Source organism: Neodiprion fabricii, chromosome 5, assembly GCF_021155785.1.
Source record: "Neodiprion fabricii isolate iyNeoFabr1 chromosome 5, iyNeoFabr1.1, whole genome shotgun sequence".
Lineage (NCBI taxonomy): Eukaryota > Metazoa > Arthropoda > Insecta > Hymenoptera > Diprionidae > Neodiprion > Neodiprion fabricii.
In genome coordinates this window covers 31,341,083-31,359,141 of record NC_060243.1, presented here as the reverse complement: position 1 = coordinate 31,359,141, position 18,059 = coordinate 31,341,083, and the positions used below count along the sequence as shown (strand labels likewise).

The following is an 18,059-nucleotide window of genomic DNA, read 5'->3' as shown; positions in this document are numbered from 1 at the left end:
TTACTGCTGAACCGAATAGATACCATGTATTAAATGTGTATTTACGGTGCAAGCACACCAGTTGATTCGCGACGACATGGCCGTTCAGTTGCAAAAGTTTTTCACTAAACTGGGCAATGCTAACCCTGTTCAATCGGCTAGGAGTATCCTTTGTAAATAAATTGTTGATTATACATCGGTGCTAATTTACTACTTGCCCTTCATTTATCAACATTAACTGTGTGCGTGATGATTGATTCTTTCAATATATCTAAGCCAAAACGATTTTTCACTGTGTTCAAATTAGGAAATCATACCTATGATAGTTAAAATTTTCGTCCGTTTGCCTTTTCTTTCATATTTTGGTCGTATTCATTTTTCCTCTAATTCACCGAAAATGTTACTCTGTATACATGGAACATTGTAACTTCGAAGCAATGAAACAAGGCAACTTATGATATACCGTATTGTTCTTTATTCGAATTTCCTCAGATTTGTCAGTTTCGGCGTGTACGAGAAGCCAATGTGAGTACATAATTTAATTAGCCCAAACTAACCCTTTCACTTCATCGAATGCGTTCTTTGGATTTTGTTCGAGTATACAAAACTATGACGATGATAATATTTTGTGCCTGTCTCTTCGGAAGATTGGTTGAGGTTACAGAGACTTTCTACTTCCGTTTGATCATCTGCGTTCTACTACCACTCTCTAGTGAAGATATACTATACTAGCCAGACAAACGTTGGTAACACGTGAAACTCCCGCCTCACATGGTAAAGAAGAGAAAACCGCGAAATATAATTTATCTTGACGTATTTTTTTGACGAAAATTTTGCCTACACTATTTCCTGTAGATATTTGAAATAAATTTTTTGTTTGGTTTTAGAAAAGTACTTCATCATTATTCACATACTGTAAAAATATCGTGAATTTTTCAAGTCAAGATTACGAATAGCATTATTTATTATACAATTATTACAGAATCTACGTGAGAGCGATCAAGATGAAAGTAATTTTAAAAATTTTGCATAAGTAATCAATTTCATTTCATGTTTTTTTTTTCTTATTACTTATCACGGTGAACTGCTAAATTTTTAAAATAATGCGATTCAAAACAAATATGACATTTTCAGCATCATTTCGATGGAACGACGCGCTGAATTTGGAGTCGCAATTAACGCAGGATGAGATCCAGGTTCGAGATCAGTTCCGAGTTTATTGCCGGGAGAAGCTGCTGCCGCGGATAAAACATGCCAATAGAACCGAGTACTTTGACAAGAATATAATTACCGAGTTGGGGGAAATCGGTGCCTTAGGTTGCACGATTAAGGGATACGGATGCGCGGGAATTTCAAACGTAGGATATGGTCTCCTGGCTAAAGAAATCGAGGCTATTGACAGCAGTTACAGATCAGTTCTTTCCGTACAATCTTCCCTCGTTATGGGCGGTATTGACATGTTTGGAAGCGAAGAGCAGAAACAAAAATATATTCCGGCGCTAGGTGGGTTGCTTGATTAAAATCACCATATATAAGTGCATTAGTCAGTACCCTGTATAAGAGTATCAACGATCTTTTCCCCAGGATCTGGAAAACTAATCGGATGCTTTGGACTTACCGAACCGAATCACGGCAGCGATGTATCCTCGATGGAATCTCGAGCCAAATACGACGGAACAAAAAAGGTTTACAAATTATCAGGGAGCAAAACTTGGCAAGTATAATGATACGTGTAAGATTGAATTATCGATCGTTCTGTTAAATCTCACGCCGTATTATATTGGGGGGATTATGTATCGTATTATATTTAACTTTACAAAAAGTTTTAAGACTTTGAAGTTATAGCGAAATAAAAAAGTCGCCTGCACATAGGCAACCTAGCTTTCGCGGGAGATAAAATCCAACAGGCGAAATTCGGGTTGCCCAAACTCAGGCGAGCTTTGTTTAGGAATAATCTTCCTGTAAACTTTGAAGAATATTTTAAACTCGTTTCCGTGACGTGGTGAAAAAATTCATAGAGAAAGAAACAAAGTAATTGAGTTTTAAGAAAGTGGGTGAATAAATTTTGTCTTTGTTTTGATTGTTGTCGATTGATTGGTGGTTCTTCCATGTAATTAGGATAACCAATTCACCGGTGGCGGATATTCTCCTTGTTTGGGCAAAGTGTGAAGACGGAAAAATTCGGGGTTTTATCGTCGAGCGAAAGGGTAACGAAATGGGACTGTCGACGCCGAAGATCGAGGGGAAATTTTCTCTGAGAGCTTCGGTTACCGGAATGATTTTAATGGACGACGTTATAGTGCCGGAAAACAACGTGCTCCCGAATGTTGCCAGTTTGAGGGTATGAAAGATGAATGAAAAAAAAAAAAAAACGAACATCAATATTTGCAGCGATATTCCTGGTTACTTTCACGAATCTTTCAGGGGCCTTTCAGCTGCTTGAACAATGCGAGATACGGCATAGCCTGGGGTGCTTTGGGGGCCGCTGAAGCTTGTTTAACTTTAGCAAGAGCTTACACTATGGACCGGACACAATTTCATAGACCTTTGGCGGCTAATCAAATTATGCAAAAGAAAATGGCCGATATGGTAACCGAGATATCTATCGGACTGCAAGCCTGCCTGCAAGTTGGTAGACTCAAGGATAAGCAGGAGTAAGTTGTACATATTTATAATCGGCATTAAACTTCAATCCTTGAAAATATTGCAAGGGAATGTGTCTGTTGTTTATCTTTTTCTCTTCGTTTTTTGATTAGAATTTAACTCGAGGTAATTGTTGAAACGAGATTTTAATGGATAAATTTTTCGACGTAATTTCGCGCAGAGCAACACCGGAAATGATATCTTTAATAAAACGAAACTCGGCTGGAAAGGCGTTGGACATTGCGAGAACAGCGCGAGACATGCTTGGTGGAAATGGTATTTCCGACGAATATCACATAATACGACACGTGATGAACCTCGAGGCAGTAAACACTTACGAAGGTGGGTGTACAAATTCGATCAAGTTATGTCTCTTATTTTTGTTTTCTACGTATATTGGGATCCTTAAGGTTTGATAATTGAGGCCGAAACAACATGGCGTCGCAACTGAATAATCAGCCGATTGTTTCATGAGGTTTTTGGAGCAAATTATGTGAATATCAAGACACAAAGAACTCCAAGCAAGTTGTTAGCGTTTCTTTTTGTTCCATCAAGAAAAATGAATGGCATAAAAATACTTTTACAATTAAATACGATCCGGCTGAAATTTTTCATATCTCGTCTTCCAGAGATATTTGCGAAAAATAAACCATGAATAACGAACGACGTATTTAATCACGTTGCAGGTACTCACGACATTCACGGATTGATACTTGGCAAGGCGATAACTGGAATAGCAGCATTTGCCAATTAAAAGATAATGCGATAGATTTACTCAGGGAAAGAGAACAATGAAATCATCGTATAAATTGTGAGATTGGTTTTTACGTCCGAAGATCATTCGAACGTTAAATTACGTTAATGTATTGTTTCTTTTCATTTTTTTTATTCACTTTTCTTGTTTCTTCGTTTGTTGTTTTATATTGAATAAAAATTTTGTTGAGAAATAAAAGACTTTCTTCTCACTCATATCCGTACTGCATGCATTATACATTTATACGATGTAATACGCTTGACGTAATTTATTTATTTTCATATCTATTGTTTGCTAAATACCTTATTCTTGAGAAGAAGCCGGCGTGTTTGAAAACTTTTTCTTCCATCGCTTGAACGCACAAACAATCACCATTATTAGAAAATCGATAATTTACTAGCTAAGAAAATTACGATTATAAAATTTTTCCTTGGACGAACACCGGATTATCTATTTTTATAAAACAAACAATTCACGATCCAAAATCACATGATTCCCGCTCACGATCGACTGTCCGACAATTCACGTTTCGCGTAAATCTGCTTGCTGCAGCGCTGCCTGCGGAAACTGAACTGAGAGGAATGAGTGAGTTGATACCTACGGAAAATAGAGAGTGGGGAGAATTTGCACGCTGCCGATGTGTTTACGTGTTACGTTGATTATTCCGAAGCTGTGCGAGGCAATCGACTCGATGAATATAGGCTCTGCACTCTTCAATTTGAATAGTTTTTGGCCTAATTCTGTCGTTTCGAACTAGTTTTACATGTTCAACGAATAAAAACCACGGTTTTCTCCAATACATCTGTGCAGGGAAACTTTTCAAAATTTGATAGGGTAACGACTAAGTTCTATATCAACATTTTTTGTAATTTTCACAAATTTCCACCTATCTTGTCTTCGAAAATCCAATATAACATTATTATGATTCCCTATTTTTACATGGACAGACGTTCCTTTGCAAGGGTATGTAGTACTCCTACTTTTACCGACCGAGCAAACGTGCCCTCATTTTTTATATATCGAAGAAACAAAAGAACGGCAGAGCGATGCACCGAAAAATTTGAATCGTGTCCGTTACTTTGTTTATTTAATACATGAAAAACAAGGGGGAGTTTCCTCCGTCGGTAAGGTAGGAGCACTGCATGCCCTTAATGAGAAAATATTACCCCTTTTTCACGTATTTAAGTATTCGAATATACGGAACGATTTTCTTACGAGTTTTGAAGAAACAAATAAATATTATGTAATATACGAATGTAATCGTATATAAAGCTGTAAAACAAACCATCGGAATTACGAATATATGTTGATAATTAGTAATGATATTGAATTTTAATTACTTAGTAATTAAGTGTCAAAGTACATAATGTCAATTATTATCATACAGGTATACAACACACGATGCGTGCATATTAACTATGTATACATACTGCATATACATACCTACATATATGTACATACTATAAATAATATATAGTATGTTAATAGAAATTATAATATATATCAGTGCTACACTCGTTAGTTATATAATATATACATATAACAATGTTATACACACACACATATATATATATGTATATATCATAATAATTTACCATTCAAACTGTGTTTAAATATATTACTTCTCGACTACGATAAGCTCTTTTCTGTAAAACTTAGTCAACATATTATTATTATTATTATCATATAGTTTACAAATTATTTATATAGTTGCCCGATGCGACTTCGATCGCGATAAACGTTAATGATAATGATGACGGTAATAATAATAATAATAATATTAATAATAACAACAACAACGATAATCAATAATAAAAACATAAATTATACCATAGTCCGCAGTTCGAGGTTTCATGTTTGATTTTCTATGATTGAATTCCGTGGCTTAGTTATCACGATTAGATTAGTACGGTATAAGTTTATTTTTTACACCGATTATCGCGTTTCGGGAAAACAATTGAGGTTCGTAACCGCGGGTGTTTCGAATTTTTAATTTAATTTCATTTACGGGTTTCTTTCTTTTTTTTTTTTTTTTCTCTTTTTTCATCTGTTTATTTATTTATTTATTTTTTTTGCTGTCTTTGTCTTTAATAAATACCTAATATACCAAAGTAATAAATAATAATTATAATAGTCATTATTTGATTAAGCTATCCTTTGGTGTGTATTACAATGCGTAAGTATATATAATATAATATGTTAATATGTATATAATAACCGTTTTAATAATTGTTAACTTGACTGACGCGATGTTCTCTTGTGATTTTTGAAGTATTGGTTACATCGTCATGTGTACTGAAACGAAAACTGGCGAAAATCCATTGCTATCGTTATATTGTTTGTTTGTTTGTTTGTTTTTTTTTTCCCCTTCATCTTCTCGTTTATCTCTCGCATCATATTTTTGGTGTGTTTATTTATTAACGTTTTTTACTCCATTTTTTTTTTTTTTCTTCTTCAATATTCTTAAGTACCATATTAATGTCTACTTATATTATAAACCTACTTCTAGTTACGTCTATATGTATAATTAATCCTTGCGACGTGTTTCATTTTAATTAAATTATATATTTATATGGTATCAAGTACTCGAAAATACTGCTGATGCAAATTCTCGACACACGTTTTTTTTTTTTTTTTTTTTTAGCTACAATACATAATAATTAAGGTATTCTTGTCTAGTTTGTGTTGATTTTTTTTTTTTTTTCTTAATCTTTTTATTCTTACGTCGCGCTACATTTTTCTTTCTCTCGATCTCTTTCACTCCGCGCGATCGTTATATTATAATCATAATTATAATAATATAATCATAACAATTTACAATTGTTAAGTACTTGCATTGTTATTGTTTTCCTTGTGTTTTTCTGTTTTTTTTCTTCACAGCTTTAGATTACTTTGTTCACTTTTTTCACCTCGTTTTGTTTATTCGACGTTTTTTTTTTCAGTAATCTTATTTTATTTATTTTTTGTTTTTTGTTTTTTTTTTTTTGCTCCTCCGTAATTTTCTCATTTCGTTTTCTGTCTTTATTTTATTACTTTTATTTCAAGCATTTGCTTACTCCTCTCTGTAATTAATTAGATTTAATATACATGTATGTATAATCTTTACTCTTTATTGTCGTGCGAACCGTTTTTTTTTTTTTTTTCTCATATATTACACTAATAATCGGCTGTGATGCGGTTTGGGAAGAAAAGAAATCCAAAAAAAAAAAAATCAAAAAAATAAGAACAAGCAGGCAAAGGTAAAAAAAAAAAAAAAAAGAAACTGCAATCCTTCGATCATCAAATTATAATTATTATAACTCAGAAGCATTTAGATCGCGTTATTAGATTTCTTCATCGTTAAATTTATAATCGAGCAGTGAGGAAAATCAATATGTGAGTAATACGTTCGTTGATATATTATTTGATAATAATTGACGAAGGAGAAATTTTTTAAATTTACGTTAACCGGAAATGATATTGAATTGCAATATTCTTTGTTCGTTTCGTCCGTATGATAATTTGCGAGATATGTGCGAGTATTACGATAATAGAAATTGTATACACGTTTTTGTTGTTGCTTTTTGACCTTTTATCATTTACATTGTACAATTTTAAATAAGGTAAGAAAAAATTAATTGAATAAAAAGAAGAAAAAATAAATAATACAAAGAATAAAACCAACGATTTTCCGTTCGTCTAAAATTTCTCAACTCGTAAACGAACTGCATTAAGTGTTTAAAACGCGTGTGAGTGTTAAAATTATAGATAATAATTGATAAATAATTGAAATTTTTTTTTAAATATTCGCCAAGCGTTTCGATAAATACTATTATACAAATAAACAATAAATAACGCTGTACTATTTATATTTCTTTGTGACATAAGTCAGTGCGGTAATAGTATTTATAATAATGATAACTATAATTACAATAATAATACTCGGTAAACGGAATGATTATACAGTGAAATGTATCTGTATACGTATAAATGTATGCACGTAAGTAATTGGAATGTATTTTTGGTTTGTTTCCCCAGCAATAAAATTAACGTTTGTTTAATCTGAAAAAAAAATGAATACGTAACCGAACTGTAGGAGAAAAAAGAAATAAATAAATAGACGGATACGAATAAAAATTGGCTAGTATGCGTAAATCGATAAGTAACCGCATACGTGATTTGTGCTTCGTAGAATATTATTTTTATGAATTTTAATATATGTATAGTATATAATATTCTCTTCCCTGTCGTCTTTTACAATGTTTGTTGATTAAATATTCAATTATCGTTTATATTTATGTATATACCAATTACGTACACGTATTTTTAATATACATATACTATACATATACGTGTATATGTGATTGCGTTTAAAAAGATGCGTATTCATGCACACGAATCGAAAAAAGAGCGTCTATTGAAAATCATCGTATATGTGTATACTTATGTCTTGACTGCAGGTTAAGAAAAATTTTATCTACGTTATTGTTTCCCATTTTTCGCATTCTAATACGTAACAGTGTGAGAAAAAAAAACTGTGAATGCATAATTCATATTATACATAATAATAATAATAATAATAACGTATAATACGGAGATGTATTTAAATAGGTTTTCGATACTAATTTTACTCGTGTTTATTTGTTACTTGTATTTTTCCGTACGTGTTCTCTGTTTTCTTTGTTGTCTTCTGCTCTACCTTTAATTGTTATTATTATTTACACTACGCAACAGCGAAATGAGTTTCAATTTTAATCAATCGATCGATCGATCAATCAATCATCCAGTTAGACAATTTATTCATTAATTAAGTAAGATTGCCGCATGGCCGATCGCTTTGAATTTCTTCTACGTCTGCGTGTGCGATTCTATAGCGATTGCTTTTTTTTATTTATTTATTTATTTTTCGCATCATTCCAGCTCTCGTGCAATTTTAGGATTAAATTTTGATTGTCAATTTTGTTGGTATTAAAATTTCGCGAATGATGATCGTGTCGAAAATTTGGTGAAATCGGTAACCATGAAGCCAATCGAAAGCTCGTCTATTATTCTACTGAAAATCTTCATCTTTCAAATCATACAATGTTTCGAAAGAAATCGGCGTGTAATTTATTGCACGATTTATATCGTAAATTTGATAAAGTATATAAGATATCTAAGAATAATTTACGAAAGCACGAACCATCGACAATAGAACGAAGCACGAAGATCAACAATATTGTCAATCATACAAATTTTGATCTAGCATATGCGATGATTCGGTCTTTCGTGATTTATTACGTGATTTCTAATGTGTTTCATAGAATTTACAAGACAAATCATGTAGTAAATTACACGTTGAATTCTTGTAAAGCGTATTATGAATTCGACACGTGAACATTTTCAGTATGGTTGGTTGAAATTTTAACTACATATTTCTACACGTTCGTTGGTTACAAATGAAATGCAAACGGATTTCGTAGGAGATAAGAAAGCTTTTTTTTATGTAAATCGATTTGATTCGATTGATCGTGCAAAGAATGAATCGTGTTTTACAGTCGAAATTCAAGATGGCGGTTCGAATAATCGATGCCATTCAATTGTTTGCGTACAATATTCGCTTCTCTTTTTTTTTTTTTCTCCCCTCGTACCAAACAATGCAAATTCTTGAACGTACATAATTTAAATAACAGCGCCGGATAGAATAACGCACGCGCAATCGTACGAACACAAATTTCAGCGATATTACTAATAATTCTCATTAACAATAGTATAATATATCATTTGTTTATACTTACATCATACATTATAGTAATTATTACTTTTAATATATTATACTATAGTTTCAATTTTTTTCTTTTTTTCTTTTTTTTTTTTTTTCTTGTTCAATTCTTCTTTATCATTACCACTACTATTATCATTATTTTTACTTCTCTTCCTCCGTTCATATGCGCTTATCTATACATCTCATTATATATTCACTATATACGTTATACGCGTGTCCCACTTTTATACATTATACGTACCTATATGACTACATATCGCATCTCTACCTAAAGTCGAGCTAAAAACTTTTGTTTCTTAACAAAAAATCTGTCGTATGTATACATATATATATATATATATATATATATATATATAATGGTAATAATAATAATAATAATAATAATAATAATAATAATAATAATAATAATAATAATCAACGTAATCGCGTTACACACAGTTTTATTTGTTAGATTCCATTAATTTTTCTCTCTTTTCATTCCTATACAAAGTTGTTTTCATCTTATCTTTGTATATTTTCGTTCTCCTCGTAACTATAATAAATTTATTTACAGAATTATCATACAATATTTTTCATTCACTGAGAGTTATCATTATTATGTATAATAAATTCCGTATTATGTACACACCCTATGCATTTGTGGGTATTACAGTACGTACGGCAACGACTACGCGGGAGTTAGACTCACGTTGTTGTTTTCTCTATTTCTAATTTGTTTGAAAAAAAAATTTCGCACAAACCGCGCGCAAACGGTGGCGTCAATTTTTAGCTTATTTTATATTTTAATGCAAAAAAAAAAAAAAATGTCTGGAACTTAAAATGCAAGCTTTATTTATCGTTGGTAAATTTTTGCAAAAGTTGATCCGTTTGTGAAAATATTTTTTTCTTTTTTCACATTTGCAGTTTGTACGAGCGATGCGAACTTCGTTCGTTTATCTCTCCCTCTTTAATATGTGTAATTTTACATCGATCGAATTGATACTTTATAAATTAATTCAAAAATCGAACGTTCCGTGACGTTTTCAATATCGTTTCTAACATAAAGTGCGCGCGCAGCTCGCGCGTTGCCGTTCAACTGTAATTCTGTGTCTGACCAATACGCTGATATCTACTACTTATTTTCTGTAGCGCGGTTAATTCGATTTCCGATCAAACTGCAATGCATGTCTACGAGATGTTAGAATCGTTCTTTCTTTTCTCGGTCTTTCTGTTATTTGGTTTGCTTGGAATCTTCCACCTGTTTTTGTTTTATTTTTTTTACTCTTCTGCAGTGTATTTACGACTTTCAGTATATTTCGCCGCACAATTTGGTTCATTCTTTGTTCAAAATGCTCCATCCGTGTCGCGACTAAAGTAAAATTACTTCCATCTTCATCTTTCTATTTTTCTATATATATATGTATGTATGGTTTGTGTATGTGTGTGTGTGTGTGTTTATAGTGAAAAAATCGCTCGTCTGCATTTTGCTTACTACCTCAATTACACAGATATATAATTACACAATCTATCGACAGGCATATAACATGTATATAACCTATATACCTCTACCTATGTATATAATATACACATAATGTACCTAAATTTAACAAATTATTCATCTTCATCGTCATCTTATTTAACTTCATCCTATCACTTTTAATATCTTTCTTTTTAAATTTCGGTGACTCGGTAGCGTGTATTGTTAATATGTATATCTATTGTATATATGTATAGTATACAATATACCTATATATATATTGTTACTAATATTTAAACCGTTAATCGTTCATCCTTGTCTTCTTCTTATTTTTTTTTTCTTCATCTTTGATTAAAATTAAAATTATTACAATAATAATAATCATGTTTTTAATATATATATATATATATATATATATATATATATATATGTATATATATATGTTTATTTTGTACTATATATGATCTTAACCCAGTAGCCATAGTTATATATACATATATACACGGCTACTCTTATTGGTACGCGTTTTCAGTTTTATATGCAATTTAATTATTATTGTTATTGTTATTGTTGTTATTATTATTATTATTGTTGTCATTATTGTTGTTATTATTATTGTTATTATTATTTTCTTGTGTGTTTTCTTCGCACAAATTTCACCTCGGTTTCTTTTAATTACATCTCGTGAAAACCTCGATGTTTCTGTTCTATCATCTCCCCCGTTTGCAATCCGTTCACTCTCGTTCACTTGTTTATTCGATTGAATCTCATTCCTTATTAATTTTTTTACATTATTCCTGCGAGTATATAATATTCGTATAACGCGTTGCACAGTGGCGTTTTTGTGTAATTATCAAACACGCGCAAAGTAACTTATTATACCTATAAATATATAATAATAATTTATATAATATATATATATATATGTATACATATATATATAGTGTAATACGATATACCTAAAAATCAATTAGGTACCCAATGATATATTTCTTTACTTATGTATTGTTATCCGTTGGAATGAATAATTGATTAATCACCACGCTTTAATTTTCATTATATTATTATACTTATTATTATTATCTCGCATATATACGCATATGTATAATACATATAATAATATATATGCGTTTTCGAACGGATATATATATATATATATCATGATTCCGATCCCGTTTTTCTTCTTTTCTCTAATTGTATTATAGTTATAATAATAATAATAATCGTTATTATTTATTACTATTCTATTAAAATTATATCATGACTCTTACTAAGCTATCCTTATTGTTTGTATTTACGTACGTATATGTATGTATGTATGTATGTATTTGTCTTATTTTAATTCAAATTCTTCATTTGTTAATATATTATATTATATAATTTATTTACAACAATATATATACATATACATATATATATAAATATATATATATGTATATTATGTTTATATATTTATATATATGTATATATATATATATATATATATATATCGAGTGTGATTGTTTTGCCTCGCGTTTTAAGAACGCGTCACAAGCATATTCGCGTCATTTTCTTTCTTTCGTTTCTTGCCTTTTTCCCCATCTTCGTTTTAAATATACATTAGAGTTAATAATTATTCTCACAGGCGCTACAACGATTTGTAATATATGTATAATAATAATTGTTTCTCTTCCCTTCGGCATATTCGTTATTCTTCTTTGCCTTTTTGTTTATTTATTTTTTATTTTATTTTTTATTTATCCTCACAATCTGGTTTCTCGTGAAATTATTGTTTGTTTGTTTGTTTGTTTGTTTTGTTTACTTCAAATTATGTTGATTATACGCTATGTAATATCGCTATGTGCATTATACAAATGTTCTATTCTTATACCGATCCTTATTAATACTTATTCTAAACATTATTGTAATATAATTTATACACGTATTATATAACTTTTGTCCGGGCGACCAGCAAGGAGTTATAAAACGAGTCGATCTTTCGTTCCTTAATCTTTTTTCACTGCACTTACGACGGTGAAAATTTCGAGTACGTTGTTCGATTTCGACGCGGATTAGCAATGCGACATATGTAGGTGTAAAATGATATTCGCACACAACGTACGATTTGTTTTCCGCTGAATGCATAAAAAAAAGAAATTAAAAAGATATAAAAAACTTTAAAAAAAAAAAAAAGAACGCGAAACAAAAACACAGCAAAACTTTACATTTACCGAATAAAATAGCAACGAAATTTTGACTAGATATTATAATATGTATTCAATACACGGATCATCTTTTAAAGATGATTTTTAACCCGAGAAATAAAGACTAGCTGCACAATTATTATATATACGAATTGTGAACGAAGTATTTGTCTACCTATTATAAATCAATACATATTTAACAACACATATTAATATTGAAATAGGATTAATATGATGATAATAGTATATTAACGATAATAATATAGGAATAAATCATCTTTGCCTACACTAAATAATAATAGTAATGAAATATATATATAAATGGCAAAAATATGGCACCTTAAGTATACAGTGGCGATTGGCGAAGGGAAAATTGAAAAAAAAAAAAACAATAAAAAACAAAAAAATACCTAAAACAGAAAACATGTAATAATATTAATAATGATGAATTAAAAACTCACAGATAGTTTGCGGTAATGAAGTTCGCGGTTTACTTTGAATTGCATGAATTCAGGTGTATTTATACGTATAATTTCGATTGTTTTTCCCCATCAATCGAACAACGACTCTCTTTTCCCGTAACCGCGGATGCATTTCTTTGTCCGTCTAGATCTGTGCAGCGTGTGTGTGAAAAGATTTATGAAAAGGGTAGATCCTCTTCGGGTGACTCGTCGTGATACTCCTCGTGGTCGGACGTATGTCACAAAACGTCGGATGCTTGCCGAGATCCGAGGCCAATCGTCGGTGACAATTGACCCTCGTCGACAGCAACGGCTTTCGGGTCTTCGTCTTTCCATTTGTCCATCGAACGCCGCCTCGCATTCATAAAGAAGTTCCCAACTGTCGTTGGTTCGAGACCGAGCTGACGCGCGATTGTCACTTGCATCTCCTTCGACGGCCTCTTCGTTTCCTGCGGGGCACAATTTAGTCATGCCTTAAACTTCGACTTTATTCTTCTCCCTATCTCTTTCTATCTTTCTGTGTAGATAAATAGATAGACATATAGATAGATATACGGATAGATAGACATATAGATAGACAGATAAATAGATAGACGGACAGGCAGATAGATAGATTGATAAATAGATAGATACAGAACTCTCTCTCACCCTCTCTCTCTCTCTCTCTCTCTCTCTCTGTCTTACTCTCTATTTTTCTTTTCTCAAACAAATTTCGGATTATAGTATATTGCGTTACGAGCGCGAAAGGTGGGCGATTTCCGACAAGTGTGAAGTTTGCCGCGTAAGCCAAGGCGAGCGGTAAGAGCTTCGCTTGATCGCCATTTTTGTTGCAATTTGTGTACAGCGTGTAGGTTTTGTGCTGCAGTCTGACCAATTAAAAATAAAAAAACAAAAAAAAAAAAAAATTCATCAACTCTCGGGCGCCGCCATTTGCTACGGCCATTTTTGTTCCTACGGAAAAGTCATCCATTAAAGACCTTCCTCTATCACCTAGTCTATCTACGGACCTTGTTTTCCAACACCTGTGACCGAGAATTCGATTTGAAAAGTGCAACGAAGGTGACATTGACAGCGGGTAAAATTGAGGTTAGGTAACTAACGCTCGGTGAAACGGTGCGCGAAATTGAGTTATTCGATAGTGCGCATGCGCCGTAGACAGCCTCAGTGTGTAAAATGTAGCATCTCAGTTGAGCGCATGCGCGAACGTTGTTGTACGGAACTTTTCGAAAATAGGGCACTATACTCTTCGCGCGGTTGTTGGTAAAAACGATGCTAAATTGGAAAACGGCGAACTGGAAACCGCGGTTGGTATTTCCATAGCAAGTCGCGACACAGCCTCGAATTCTGCATTCTAACCTACACATGTGTAGCCTCGTGGATGGCCTAGAATATGTATGTATATAATGCGGGGAAAGCTGAAGGCCTAGCTAAGAAGTTGCAACTAGAAGCGAAATTATTCAAGACAGATCGATAATGTGGAAGTTGCCAGCGGACACCGCGTATTGTATATGCTTTCCCCTTTGCATGTTACTTATAGCTTGTAGGTAAATGCCGCCATGTGTGCATATCCTCAGACCAATGAGTTTTGCATAATGCGAATCGAATGTTTAAAGGGGAAAATACAATTGCAGATACACCCAAATTTTTACTATTCCCAGACGTGCTGACAGCTTTTCCATTTTCTTTGCTCGGTTTTTATACCGATAGTTTCCAAAACTTCACCTATCTGTAAACTTTCAATATTGTTGAAATTTGTACCTTAGTACTCGAAAAGGAGCTCCGTTCATGCGTAAGAAAAACAATATGCCGAGCTTACCAAATATGGCTGAAGAAATGTTTCATTGACTCGAATAAATATGGTTCCCCTCAATAACCCAAATTATTACTCCGATTACTGTTATTTTTATTGAATCAAACAAACATTGTTTTCGACGTATATTTGATTTCCACATTTGGTAAAACCAACAAATTCTTTGTACGAGTGTATCTGAACAGAGTAAGCTCGATTTTGGAGAAAAGTATTTGTCGCAAACACGTTCCAATTTTGGTCAAAATATTTTTTCGTTTCTCCGAATAGACGACCAACGACAATTGGTAAGAATCGATAAGATATAAAACTTGGGTCTGGAAGGCTTGAGCCATCTTTAGAGGAGTAGCACATTTGAAAAACGATGTGATTTTTCGAAAAAAAAAAAAAATAAAAAACAGTCATTTCACCGATTTCTCTGTGTCGTACGAGAAGTGGAAGATAGCAGAGGAGGACAAAGAGGCTTACTTTAAAAATAGCCTGTAGAGTACGGCGCTGAAGGTCTGTGAAAACCAGTCGTGGTTTCTTGGGGGCGGGCTGTTGGTGTTCGGCCTGGGTCACCATCTCTTCTTTCCTCTTGCATGCTGAAACGATCGAAAACAAAGGAGGAACGTTTAGGAAATCCGTCCCAGGGCCTTTCTTACGACTGTGTAAAACTCAAAGCCCGCGTCGTGCAAATTGCGGTGGAATTATGACAATTTTTGAAACGCGTTATAACTTCCAGAACCTCGTGAAATAAATTCATTTTTTCATTCATCGGATCAGTATTCGCGAAAAATAATCACCCTTGATGAGGTCAGTGGGCGAAAAAATGTTTCAATATTGCAAAAAAATTTGGTAAGTTTTTTCGATGATTTCGCTTTGCAAATTCACCGCAACGAATTTTTTTTTTTTTTTTTATCTTGGCAGCATTGCTGAATATTTAATTTTACAATATTGCATCGATATACTGATTATTATCAGTAAATGGCAATTGTGAATTGATTACTTGAAAAAAAAAAAAGAAAACCTGTTTCAGTCAATTTCTAGAAAATATAATCTTCCGAATAAAATAAGCCATTGTGGAGTGAAATTAAACGAATCTAATAGATTTCCAACCATTTAGAAGCGATTTCAAATGTGGCATCGCTGGCTAAGCATATTTTAATTTTAATTAGAGCATTTTTTATTATTGTACTTTTCAAGCACATTCTTCAGCATACGAATATAATTTTTGGCCATCGAACCTCATTCGTTGTCAAAAAAGTTTTCCAACCAATATAGAGAATTCCCTGCCGTTTATCAGTGAACATGGAATCAAAATCGTCTTGTCACTAAAATATACTTAAATTTTCCAGTCGATATACAAGGATCCGAAGAATTATTATTATAACCCGATTCCAATCGAGTATCTTCCTACCCCGAGGAACTTGATAACTTTCGGCGATTCTGGGATTGACTAATTTTAAGTCGTGCAAAATTTATGCCCGCTGTTATATCCGTCTCCGTCTCTGCAGAGCTGAGTTACTCTCGAGTGTATACCGTCACGATTTCGGGTTCAACTAAATTATAACACTGCCATTGGGTATGGCTGAGGATCACGAACATGCTGTTCACGAATTCTCTGTATCATCGGTATACAATATTTAAAAAATTTTCGTCTCCAGTTTCGAATAATTTATAGATTTGTTCTCTTTGTCTTTTTTTTTTTTTTTTTTTTTTCAATTCCATCTCCGAGTGATTTTAACAACGTGTATGAAGTACGTACGAAGCGTATATACTCACTTGCTCGATGTGGAATTTGCGCAGCTGAAAAATAAAAAGAGAAAGATACGATGAGTATTGGATTGTGACGCTTTGCAAATCGACATGGAAATGTTCTATGAAAATTAACGAATTTGCCTGTGTTAGTTTGTTTTTTTTTTTTTTGTTTTTTCGTATGTATAATATTACGTATGTGTTTGACGATGCATAGCTATATACCAATATATCAATAATACACATTTTAAATAAAAACACAAGTAATATATATATATATATATATAAATATAGGCATCACAATATTCATGTTAAATATAACAGCTGGGATTGCATACGTTGCATAATTCCAAATTCATAGTAATAAATGGGTATAACGTCTACGTTGTTAAGGGAACGGGTATAACAGGTCATAACATAGGGCTTGCTTTACTAATGGATTACATAATTCAAGTGTTGCGAATTCAGTGCAATAATGTTTGTTCTGCAGGGTACCTACAAGGGTATAATGTTGTTCGTGTTTTCTCACGGCCACCAGCACTCCTTCACTAATTGTCACCGTTATTATTTCAACTCTTATTACTATCATTATCGTCATTGTTATTACTGTTATTATCATCATCCTTATTATTACGGTTATTATTGAAAAAGATGAATATTCAGTCAAGTTACAATTATTATTTACCTTGTTCGAAAACAAATTACCCTCCTTATCGGAGATACCAATAATTCAACTTCTGGACTCGCAAATGAAGACGATCAATGCGATGTGTTATTTTAACGTACAACTGAAAAGAGTTGAAACTTGATTGAATTCCATCATTTCAAGTGATAGCTGTTTCACTGATCAAGAGTGAGCCATGTACCAATTTTCTGTCTGAAGCGAAATTACTCAAAGTGAATTCTCGATAGCTGTTCTCCTGGGTAAAAATTTTACAACCCGATGTGCAAGCGTGTTTCTTTAAAACCGAATTTTTCACGCGAAAAAACATCCAGTCTGTAAAATATCTGACAAACGAATCGAAGCGTCGTAAGATATAATCAAAATGGCCGTCGTTAGCACGCTTGCGGTTTGATTTTAATTGTAGGATTGTTTACAACGCATAGCATCGATCAAACGCTGTTTGACCCGACAGAAAATCATGGCAAGAATAGTTTGACTATGACTTGACGTTCCGGAAAAAGCCCGAGAACCGAGAATCCACCTTCTAAAGTCCTGTCGCATATAAACGCACATTTGCATTGCCTGTACAATGGTTCACTCTTTGAGACGTACCGGTGCCCTTGATGTGGTTA

At 32.7% G+C, this 18,059-nt stretch overlaps 2 protein-coding genes across 5 annotated transcripts in view; one reads left to right on the top strand and one right to left on the bottom strand.

Annotated features, from left to right (window-relative positions):
- Positions 1-12: 12 nt before the first annotated feature.
- LOC124182095 (glutaryl-CoA dehydrogenase, mitochondrial) lies at positions 13-3,574 on the top strand. Of its 2 annotated transcripts, XM_046568905.1 has the most exons (8): positions 13-143; positions 472-504; positions 1,114-1,482; positions 1,564-1,693; positions 2,098-2,320; positions 2,404-2,633; positions 2,804-2,964; positions 3,309-3,574. In XM_046568905.1, the coding sequence occupies exons 1-8, from the start codon at positions 77-79 to the stop codon at positions 3,374-3,376; spliced, it is 1,281 nt and encodes a 426-aa protein (XP_046424861.1). In that variant the 5' UTR covers positions 13-76; the 3' UTR covers positions 3,377-3,574. The 2 variants fall into 2 exon arrangements, with proteins under 2 accessions (XP_046424861.1, XP_046424862.1); XM_046568906.1 differs by lacking the exon at positions 3,309-3,574 and having other exon boundaries at positions 2,736-2,877.
- Positions 3,575-12,252: 8,678 nt separating this feature from the next.
- LOC124182302 (one cut domain family member 2-like) overlaps positions 12,253-18,059 on the bottom strand; it is a 41,933-nt gene continuing 36,126 nt past the window's right edge. For 2 of the 3 annotated variants that reach the window (XM_046569385.1, XM_046569386.1), the window contains 3 exons: positions 16,791-16,814; positions 15,495-15,610; positions 12,253-13,668 (listed from right to left, as the gene is read on the bottom strand). In XM_046569385.1, coding sequence (XP_046425341.1) covers positions 13,459-13,668; positions 15,495-15,610; positions 16,791-16,814 — 350 coding nt within the window. In that variant the 3' untranslated portion in view covers positions 12,253-13,458. The remainder of the gene's footprint in view (positions 13,669-15,494; positions 15,611-16,790; positions 16,815-18,059) is intronic. The other variant, XM_046569387.1, reaches the window with a different exon arrangement.